This window comes from Bombus flavifrons, chromosome 7, assembly GCF_040668555.2.
Source record: "Bombus flavifrons isolate JBK064 chromosome 7, iyBomFlav1_principal, whole genome shotgun sequence".
In the NCBI taxonomy this organism is placed as follows: Eukaryota; Metazoa; Arthropoda; class Insecta; order Hymenoptera; family Apidae; genus Bombus; species Bombus flavifrons.
Window position 1 is genome coordinate 12,921,025 of NC_138448.1, and position 10,177 is coordinate 12,931,201.

The following is a 10,177-nucleotide window of genomic DNA, read 5'->3' on the forward strand; positions in this document are numbered from 1 at the left end:
CATTATGTTTCATATACAGGGTGGTTGGTAACTGGTGGTACAAGCGGAAAGGGGGTGATTCTACGCGAAAAAAGAAGTCGAAAATATAGAATAAAATTTTTTTTTATTTTTTTTTTTCCTTTTTTTTTTAAATTTTTCCATCGAGACAACAATCTACAGTGAGATCCGTTATAACGAGAGGTGATAAAGTGCACGCGTACCGAGCGAAAATTCAAAGTCGATTTTCTCGAAAACAAAGCCTCAAATGAAAAATTTTTATTCTATATTTTCGATTTCTTTTTTCGCGCAGAATCACCCCCTTTCCGCTTGTACCACCAGCTACCAACCACTCTGTATATGAAACTATAATTTTATTTGAAACTACGTAAGTGAAATATTTAACTATTACTATACAGCAATATATTATGTTGATAGTGTACAATGCTTCTTGAAGTATTATAAAAATATAGAATTCTAATACTTCATTGCGATTACAGAATATCCTATTCTATATTTCATCTATAATTTCATATAAGACTTTAGTTTTAATTTAAACCAGTACTATACTGAATCGATAGTGGCGCATATGTCACGAAAATGATAATCCGAAAACGTGGGACATGGAAAAACATTGTATTCCACGTCTATTCTGTATCTCGTCTGTGCTTTTATACTATAAAAAATACACACTTCCCTACCGCAGATATAACATCCCATTTAATACTTGTCATATTGTCATCTTTCGTATATGAATCGTCTGCTATATAATGATGAATAGTATTTAAATTAAATTTACATAATATTACTGAAAAGATGACATTATATCATTTTGGAAATTGTTTAGCTTTAGTTTATGTTCCATATTATCTTACCTATAAATATTCAGGGTTGTAAGTACATTCTAACCATTTCTAACCTATTTATTGTTATTATTATTTGATCATTATCTTGGAATTTATTTTGATTTCAATGATTGTACTACATATGACAATTAATATCATGTAATAATTATACTATATTAATTATAATTTAATTATAATTATAATTTATTTCTTAATGTATCATACGAATAACACATTTCGAAGTATATATGTAAACTTTCAGATCAGAATATGGTGCATTTTGGAAATGTATTCAAGCTGGAGGTATTTACATATTTACACAATTAGTAAAAATGCTGGCACTTGCTACTTTTTTCCCTACAGCAGATAACGTAGGAGGTGAAGGTTATGATTTAATTGGTGTATGTATTTATATTTTTAATTTGCTTGTATTTAATTATTGATTAACTTATTTAACATATAATAAACTATGTAGGAATTTTTAAAGTCCTCGATAGATTTAGCTGATTTAGTAGGAATTTTATTATCATTGAACAATATACCCGGTAAAGGGCATGCAAAAATTTTAACTGCTGGAGTTGGATGGGCTGGAGCTGAGGTATTACTTACTAGGTTTCTCCTATTATGGGTAGGAGCAAGAGGCGCAGAATTTGATTGGAAATACATTCAAAAGAGTCTTGAATCGAATATTAATTTAGTGAGTAATAATATACTACTACTTCAATAAGTAATGCCTCGCAGGAAATTTTTTATTAAAACTTTATTTTTTATGTATATAGGTACAACATATAACTACAGCAACACTTGTATGGTTATGGTCACGACATGATTTAAAACGAAGTTTAGTTCCAATAGTAGTTGGTATGCTTATACTTACAGTATATAGGCCACTTATTTTAGATTTTCTCCTAGTATTTTTCTTAACTGGCCCATGGTCAGCCCTTATTGTTAAAGCTACTACTACTTTCATCATGGGTGTTACGACATTATATATGTATGCTGGTCTTGCTCATTCCATAGGCATTTTTTGAAGAACATTATGTGTACATTTTAAAAGATCAATATTTTAATCATATTACCGTACACATTACAAAGTAAATCTTATTCTACTACTAAATTGTGTCATTGTTCTACTAACTTCTTGTTTTATATAACAAAAAAAATTGTACCAATAACAATATTGTGCATAGAAACAATCCTTTATTTTCTTTTATGTTACATTTCGATATTTAAACTTGGCATTCTTTTCACAATTTTCAAAACATAATTTGTGTTGGAAAAACGATTAAAATATTATTATTCTGAAATATCATTAAACTTATAAATAATAAAAACAAGAATGTAAATTTGGGTATATTTGTTAAATATGATCGTAAATACTTATCTTTTTAGGAACAGTAATTTTTTTAATTTTTCAGAGAATAATACAAAATTTTAATTATGTTGTTACTAGAAATGGATCTACATTATTTCTAATCTTCATCTAATACTTTACATATTTTTAGCAAGTCTTTATACATATTCAACGCACCCTAAATCTTATGATTATAATAAATTATACATATCACTTGTATTATTAAACTACTAAATTGGTAGAACAAGATAAATCAAAATTTCAAAACGTCTAAATTTATCATAATCTCTTCATCATAATTAGCCATTTGTAATAACATCATTCAAAGACAGTATAAATATTAATGTACAAAACGTAGAATAGTCCGTTTTAATACCTCTAAGATGGAGGACATTGCAATCTTCTAATTCCATCTCCTTCTGATTGACTATCGCTATGATCAGAAGAATCATCATCCGAAGAATCATCAATATTATCATCATCATCATCGTCATCATCATCCTGATTTTGATCACTAGAAACTCGTCTTACGTTTAGATTCTACATCACAATGTAAAATAATCAAATAAATTTCTGTAAAATTTTGTATTCTTATAATTGTCAATTTATACTAATCAATACACACTAGTCTTACTCTTTCCGTATGACGAATATGTCTTAATAATATCCAAAGCATTTGACTATCGAATGCATCGGATTCGGTAGTAGTTTCTTGTGCCCTGTTCATTGCGTTAGATATAACACACTAGAATAGAACATATATAAAATAATAACATACATATGTTTATATTACAACAATTTTCGTAAATTATACATACTTTTTCAATTAAAGGTGCACTTTCTATTTTTTGAAGTGAAGGTGGATCTTCGCAAGAAGGTGCCCAAACTTTCACATCACAATCAAGCCCACTTGTTGCAAGAATAGGAATATGTGGATGAGGTTCTAAACAATTTACCTATACGACAGAGTGTTATTAAACTTTATCATTATATTTTTAATAGATTACATACCACTCCTTGTTCATCTCCAGGCATCCAATTTACGATTGCTTCCGTATTCTTCTCCCAGATAAATATATTTCCACAATCCGACCCAGATATAACAAATTCACTCTTTGGCCCAAAGAAATTAACTCCCTTCACTATGAAATATGAAATATAATAAGTGCAAATTTTCATTTAATTCTTGTAAAATGTACCAAACAATAATATATACCAGTAGCATTATTCCTATGACCTTCATATCTATGAGCAAAATCTCCAGGTTGTGGCGATATTGCATCAAATAGATATATATCTTCGTCGTTATAAGATGCAAGAACTTCAGTTCCATCGTAGTTGTATAAAGCACAAGTTACATGTACATGTTTCCTCTCGGTCTGTAATTCATGAAAATTAGGTTACAAAATAGATATATAATTTTATTTTTAATTGTATAAAATCCAAAAAACATACCAAATGTGAAGGACATAATTCGTGTATTGGTTTAGATACATTTCGTCGGTCATATACTCTAACCCATTGAGACCGACCAGCAACGCAAAATTCGTTGCTTTTGAGAGGATTACAATGAACGCTGTACAATTGCACGTGGAAAGAACCATCTCTTACGACTAGCAACCTATACAATATAATTGTTTTTATACATTGTAAAAAAATATGTTTCACAAAAGGCTACTTAAAAGACGTACTTCGTTGGTTTCTCTTCTCTAATATCTATAGACAAAACCTTTGCATCTTCACCAACAGAAACAATAACATGTGGCGTATCAGGATGAAGTGCAAGTTTATGAGTTGGCGCATTGTGCGTAGCTAATTTTCGTGATACGCCACGTCTAATATCTAATAAACGTACTTGTCCATCACGAGCACATGTAGCCATTAAATTTTCTTCATCAAATGGTAGCCATTTAGCCTGAAAATAAACAATCGCAATGATATACATTTCTGTAACAATAAAAAAGTAAACAAAGATAAAATATATTAACATATTTTCTAAATAGAAATATAGTTCATTACAAAATATATTTAGTATATACATACATACAGTATACATACGTATATACAGTATACATACTTGAAACATATTACTCCTATGACCACTAGCAAAAGAATGATGTTTTTTTCCTATTGCCCAGTCCCATATGACTACATATAAATCATCAGAACCACTAGCTAATAAATTTCCTTTTTTATTAAAATTTAAAGCATTAACACAACCCTAAAAAGATTATATAATAAAGATTGCATTCTAGTTTTTTAAGTACAAAGTTTAAAACATGAGACATGTACCTCATGCTCTTTAAGTTTGTACATAAGTTCAAAGTGTTCTACAACATGTAAGGAACCGTAATATCTACGTTGAAACGATGGATTAATTCCCATTTCACGGTGAAGAAGTTCTGGCACTACAAACCAGGTTGGCTGTGGTCTTTTCTTCCTCAAACATGCAGGAGTATGTGGCTCTGACTCTTCTGATTCTTCTTCACTAGCTGTTTGTTCAGTATCGAAATTTGAGTCATTTGATAAGAGGGACTCTTCTAATTGTCGCAAATCCTGTTCTGTTACATTTGATAAAAGAGACTTTTCTAATTGTGCCAATAAAACCAGTTCTTATTTCTTGCAATGTTTAATGATGAAAATGAAATTTATAAAATAAGGATAATGAATGTAACAATACATACCAGCATATCCAGCATGTGAACTATCATTATCAATTTCTAGTCCTTCTTCATGATTCTTTGTTTCCCTAAGAGCTGCAGCTTCTTCAGTTTCTGCATTTAAATACAATATAGTATCAAAATCTTTCATATATTACATGTCTCTTTTCAACTATTTACCTGATCTCATCTCAACATCTTCAGTAGTTTCTTCACTACAACTATCCTTAGGCTCTTTTACCAATTGTGCAGCATTATCAACACTTTTATTTTCTGATTTTGATTTATTACAAACATTTTCATTTAATTTTTGATGTTTACTCGATTCTTCATTAAATATATTACTGTCATCACAATTATCATCGTCTACTTGAGCTAGAAATTAACATCAATAAATGTACATTAAATAATTATAAAAATTTGGTAACTATCAAAATAATAAAATATTATTAAAACACCTTTTGAAATACTTCTTTTACACTTATTTTGATTACTAGAAGGAGAGCTTGGCTCACTATCATTTGACGAAATTAGAATATTGTCTTGTGAGGTGGTTGCTTCTGACAATGTTGTAGAATTAAAAATAGAAAATGATGTTTCTCTTAAAGAGTTTTCATTCTGATTTTCTTCAAATGTATTCTTCTTATTAGCAACATCACATTTATTATCAACCAAAGGTTCAACAAGTTGTATTATCTCATTTGTTTTATTATTAGATGTAGATAGTTCAATATCATTTACTTCTTTACACACATTATGGCAATTTTTAGAATCCATCTTTTATTATCATTAAACCAAGGTTTTGCATATAATAAATGTTTCACTTGTATTTTTCATCTATCAATATCTATATTGCAATTTAACTTTACCTGTAATATAAAGTTAAATGAATATTGTATTTAACTTAGTATAGTTATACATAGCGTTATCATTATGATGATATAACCAATTAAGATTTGCTTTTTTACATAAAAAATAGTTGAAAATATAGAGAATAAATGAAAAAAGATAGAATGAAATCTTTCTATTCTACATCTTATTTTCCAATATATTAATTTCAAAAATCACTAAGTATGCTATTTTGTTTCTGGATTAATAATTACTTTTATACAATAGTAGAGTTTCAAGAATTCTAAAAAAATATTGATCTTATTTCTTTATTTAAAATTCTAACCAATAAATAATATTCGGATGATTCTCTTGCTTTTAGTATTGAATAGCATTTAATAACCTTTTATTTTATTGAGATTTTCAATATCTTTAGAGTACATTATTGGTTTTTTATATGAAAATCCAATCTCAATTACTCAAATATATGCAGGTATACTTACAGCTCCTTCTTTAACCAATTTTCTTGGAAACGAAGTCTTAAAAAAATATTTCATTCTATGTTTTCCATTTATTTTTATATAAATTTTATCTAATATTTAGTTCTATTACTACAATCATACCTTGTATACTGTCACTTAAGTCTCAAAAAAGAAGATATTTCTTGAGTAAAATAAAATTTCATTAAGAGAATGGATATTTTAGGAATAAATAAATTATATATTCAGATTTCTGGAAATTATCCTATCAATTTTTAGTACTACATACAGGTACAGTGTTGCAAAATATAAACAAAATATTTAAAAAACGTAAAATCAACAATTTGATCACGTAAAGTTATTATAAATTCCACTGTTTAATGTACCAATAATTATAGACTATTTTGTTATTAAATAAATTTTTAAAAATACATGATTTTGATCTTTTTAGTAGAACATAAGGATACAGAAAAATATGTACATCTACAAAATATTAACATAAGCGTAATCTTATAGATTTAGGTACTGCGTTTTACAAAATACAGTTAACTATAACCACCGACAAGTGACAGAATCAAAATAATAATTACACTGACCTGTCATCCGTAAAAACATGATATTATTTTTATGCATATGTAAATATACGAATAAAAAATTCGTACATTTACGTGTTATATAAATTTATTGTCCATTCTCTTTTTTTTGTAAATGAAATTAACTGATAAAATGGCTGATACTTATGAAAGTGTTTTATTGTTAGCTTACAGCAGAGCTGTCGAGCTTAAGTTCCGAAGCTTGAACAGTTTCTCGCACTCTGCTTAATACTGCGGGAAACACGTGTGTACATTAACACAAACTTTTTCTCTATTGTTTCCTGTTTAGGAAACGAGATATAAAGGGACAGAATTTATAATATCTCTATTGAACTATTTCTGAAATTGTCCTGTTTTATAGCGATGACGCGTAGCGGCTGCAAATCCGCATTTGGACCACGCTTTGGACAAATAAGATTCACCTATGAAAAAGTGATCAACGTGATGATAAAAAATAATTGACGAATTTCATAACGAGGCAATTTTCATGATTTAGGAATCACAGATGGAGCAGCTATTGCACAAAATATTTTATATGTACATATGTACTTTTTTATATTTAATAATATAAAATTCAGATATTACATTAAATCAGATTATTATATTATCTTACCGTTTATCAACAATAAAAAATCTATTATTTGGAATTTTATAATTTTAATTAAATTCGCAATATTTGTTAATATTTTATGCGTGGAATTTAAAGGGAATTGTAAACTATCCTAAACACGTGAGTATCAAGTCATTCTCCGATCAACTTGTAGTTTGTATATATATGATATTTCTGATAATACTACAGACGGGATACTTGTAATAGTAGTGATAGTACATACAGTTCATAATACCGCATAATTAAAGGACTTGGGAATTAAAAACTTTTCAGAAAAGATTTTCATAAAGTTACAAGCTTCTTAAAGTATGAGAATTCTTTTTGAAACACGTGTTTCATAAATTTTCAGAAAGTGTGTGTACTGTTAAAATTGAGATTATCTTATTACAGATAATAAAAATTAATTTTTTTGTAAAATGAAAAAATGCAGACTTTATTGGTTTTAAATAAATCTTCGTAATGTTTGTGTACTTTTAAAAAACTTTCAATTGTTTATAAATGTTACTTAGCGTACGATGTACAATACATAAAGAACAGATTCATGCAGGTTATGTTGTTATAAACAGAAGTGTTTAAGAAATGGCTAAAATATTAAGCTTTTTCCGGACTATACGAAATAATTGGAAAAAATCTTTGGTGGCATGTGCAGCTGTAACATATGGAATTTCATATGGCAAGGAAGTATACGAGTAAGATACAAAGTTTTAGTCTTATAATTGGTAAATTCATTCTACTGTTGTGATGACATTAAAAAGTGGTAATATTTTTAGTGCTAACCAATTAATGAGACAATATTGTGAAAGTGTATCACAATATGGTGATCTTCCACTTCCAACAAATATAAAACCACGCCATGTAACCATTATTTTAAATCCAACTGCTAAAAAAGGGTTTGTTTATGTTTGATTTATAAATTATGTTTCCACTTATAGTTTAATTATTGATTAACTATTATCCTTATTTGTAGGAAAGCTAAAAAGTTATTTCAAAATTATTGTGAGCCACTTTTGCATTTAGCTGGAATTGCTGTAACTGTAATACAGACAGACTCACAGAATGATGCTCGTAAAATTATAATGGATTTAGATACACCTACTGATGCTATCATAGTTGCAGGAGGAGATGGTACTTTATCTGATGTTTTAACTGGATTAGTAAGAAAATATGATCTTAATCTTAATTCAGTCAAACAGTGTCCCATTGGTATTTTACCATTGGGACAAACAAATAAAATTGCAAAATCTTTGTATCATGAATATGATGATCTATCTGATATAAAACAAGTGATAGAGGCAACAATGGCAATTATACATGAGAAATCAAAAATGATGGATATGATTGAAGTTAAACCTATTGATGTATGTTTCTGTTATATACATAGCAAATTTTAACTTTTTCAGTAAGTAAAAATCTTATATTGTTTTATAATTAAAGAATAATCCCGAAGAACCTGCAAAACCAATTTATGCTATGGGAACAGTGGAATGGGGTGTATGGAAAGATGCAAATGCTTCTGCTAACAAGTATTGGTACTGGGGATTTTTAAGAAAGTACATATATGTTTTCCTTCAATATTTTGGAATTTGCACGATATTCACATTAATGTAAATTTATATTACCTAATATCATGTATTTAATGTACAGATATGTGACTTATGTATTTAATGGTTATGAAGAGAATTTAAACAAATATTGTGATGCAGTATTAAAATATACACTTCCTTGTGAAGGTTGTTCTCGTTGTAGTCAAAACAACCTAATTTCTAATTTAAATACAAGGTGGTGGCATGTATTTCTACCAAGATATAATGCCTCTAGAGGTATGTTTTGTTATATTCAGTACACATAATATCCTGAAATAAGCACAGGATACCATATTTTTTAGATAGCATTGATTTTAGTAAAAGAATAAATGAAAAATGTGACGTTCTCCATGAACTACCTATATCAACTTGCGAATTGCATGTAGCAACTTCCAATATAGACAAGTTACAAGTTGAATCATCACCACCATCTTTAAAAGTGAAAATTGGTAATTAAACTAATATCATATGGAATAAAATTAAATATATATAATCAAGATCATGGAAAATTACCTCTATTATGTAGGTCCAAAGGATATCAACTACTTTTCTTTCGTATCTGAAGGTTGGAAAAAAGAAAAAAGTAATAAATCGTTATGTAATCAAATAGTGGAAGCCAAAAAAATTGAATTAACTCCGCAAAAGGTAAAATTTCATAGTTTGAATATTCCAAATTTTAAAGATTATTTAATTTCTATATGTTGATTCATTTATAGACCGATAAAAATCATACATTATACATTGATAATGAGGAGTATGAACTAAAGGCAGTTAAACTTAAGCTGCTTCCGCAGGCAGTAAAAGTATTTTGTCCTCAACTGAACAGTTAACAAAAAATATATATATATATGTAAATAAAATTTAAGATCTGTTTATTTGTTTTAAACCTTCATGTCTTACTATATTGAAAAAGAAGTAAATATCAGTAAAAAAAATTAACAAAATTTTTTATTATTATATCATAAATATAATTTATGATCGCTTCTAAATGTATACTGTTATCACTTGAACATGACACTTGTGAGTATATAATCTATTTTTACCTACTTTGTAACACTTTTATGTTATGTCATATTTATTTTACAGTATGATATTTATTGTTTTAAGTCCTATTAATTTTTTCTGAGATACTACATTGTAAACAGCAGAAAGCGCTCTGATATTTGTATCACATTCGTCAGATAATATTTTGAATGTACCTTTTTGTTATAAAACATTCCTAATAAAAGGTTTATATGAAATTTAACAC

The 10,177-nt window shown here is 27.9% G+C and overlaps 3 protein-coding genes across 8 annotated transcripts; 2 read left to right on the forward strand and 1 right to left on the reverse strand.

Annotated features, from left to right (window-relative positions):
- Positions 1–559: 559 nt before the first annotated feature.
- On the forward strand, positions 560–2,763 carry LOC138181413 (BOS complex subunit TMEM147). Its single transcript, XM_069116170.1, has 4 exons — positions 560–869; positions 1,084–1,222; positions 1,297–1,518; positions 1,601–2,763. Exons 1-4 carry the CDS (start codon positions 793–795, stop codon positions 1,850–1,852), a joined length of 690 nt encoding a protein of 229 aa, XP_068972271.1. The 5' UTR covers positions 560–792; the 3' UTR covers positions 1,853–2,763.
- Positions 2,411–7,165, reverse strand: LOC138181411 (DDB1- and CUL4-associated factor 8). 5 transcript variants are annotated; one of them, XM_069116164.1, is made up of 13 exons: positions 6,739–7,165; positions 5,294–5,704; positions 5,016–5,210; positions 4,860–4,949; positions 4,468–4,763; positions 4,253–4,396; positions 3,867–4,090; positions 3,631–3,796; positions 3,392–3,554; positions 3,187–3,317; positions 2,994–3,131; positions 2,810–2,920; positions 2,411–2,715 (listed from the first exon to the last, which is right to left on the reverse strand). In XM_069116164.1, exons 2-13 carry the CDS (start codon positions 5,610–5,612, stop codon positions 2,554–2,556), a joined length of 2,139 nt encoding a protein of 712 aa, XP_068972265.1. In that variant the 5' UTR covers positions 5,613–5,704; positions 6,739–7,165; the 3' UTR covers positions 2,411–2,553. The 5 variants fall into 5 exon arrangements, with proteins under 5 accessions (XP_068972265.1, XP_068972266.1, XP_068972263.1 ...); XM_069116165.1 differs by having other exon boundaries at positions 2,801–2,920; positions 4,468–4,736; positions 6,739–7,163; XM_069116162.1 differs by having other exon boundaries at positions 2,801–2,920; positions 6,739–7,163.
- Positions 7,166–7,481: 316 nt separating this feature from the next.
- LOC138181412 (acylglycerol kinase, mitochondrial-like) lies at positions 7,482–9,788 on the forward strand. Of its 2 annotated transcripts, XM_069116169.1 has the most exons (9): positions 7,482–7,651; positions 7,736–8,034; positions 8,116–8,235; positions 8,313–8,703; positions 8,780–8,895; positions 8,990–9,165; positions 9,231–9,377; positions 9,455–9,573; positions 9,645–9,788. In XM_069116169.1, exons 2-9 carry the CDS (start codon positions 7,925–7,927, stop codon positions 9,756–9,758), a joined length of 1,293 nt encoding a protein of 430 aa, XP_068972270.1. In that variant the 5' UTR covers positions 7,482–7,651; positions 7,736–7,924; the 3' UTR covers positions 9,759–9,788. The 2 variants fall into 2 exon arrangements, with proteins under 2 accessions (XP_068972270.1, XP_068972269.1); XM_069116168.1 differs by having other exon boundaries at positions 7,482–8,034.
- The last annotated feature ends 389 nt before the right edge of the window (positions 9,789–10,177 follow it).

Excerpts from the sequence above, each read along its gene's own strand:
- LOC138181413 (XM_069116170.1), top strand. The coding sequence starts at position 793 with ATGACATTATATCATTTTGGAAATTGTTTAGCTTTAGTTTATGTTCCA. Across the intron at positions 1,223-1,296 it reads AAGGTTATGATTTAATTGGT|GAATTTTTAAAGTCCTCGAT; the intron begins GTATGTATTTAT and ends TAAACTATGTAG. Across the intron at positions 1,519-1,600 it reads TTGAATCGAATATTAATTTA|GTACAACATATAACTACAGC; the intron begins GTGAGTAATAAT and ends TTATGTATATAG.
- LOC138181411 (XM_069116162.1), bottom strand. The coding sequence starts at position 5,612 with ATGGATTCTAAAAATTGCCATAATGTGTGTAAAGAAGTAAATGATATT. Across the intron at positions 3,555-3,630 it reads AATTATGTCCTTCACATTTG|ACCGAGAGGAAACATGTACA; the intron begins GTATGTTTTTTG and ends CATGAATTACAG. Across the intron at positions 3,318-3,391 it reads TCATAGGAATAATGCTACTG|TGAAGGGAGTTAATTTCTTT; the intron begins GTATATATTATT and ends CATATTTCATAG.
- LOC138181412 (XM_069116168.1), top strand. The coding sequence starts at position 7,925 with ATGGCTAAAATATTAAGCTTTTTCCGGACTATACGAAATAATTGGAAA. Across the intron at positions 9,166-9,230 it reads AAGATATAATGCCTCTAGAG|ATAGCATTGATTTTAGTAAA; the intron begins GTATGTTTTGTT and ends CATATTTTTTAG. Across the intron at positions 9,574-9,644 it reads TTGAATTAACTCCGCAAAAG|ACCGATAAAAATCATACATT; the intron begins GTAAAATTTCAT and ends ATTCATTTATAG.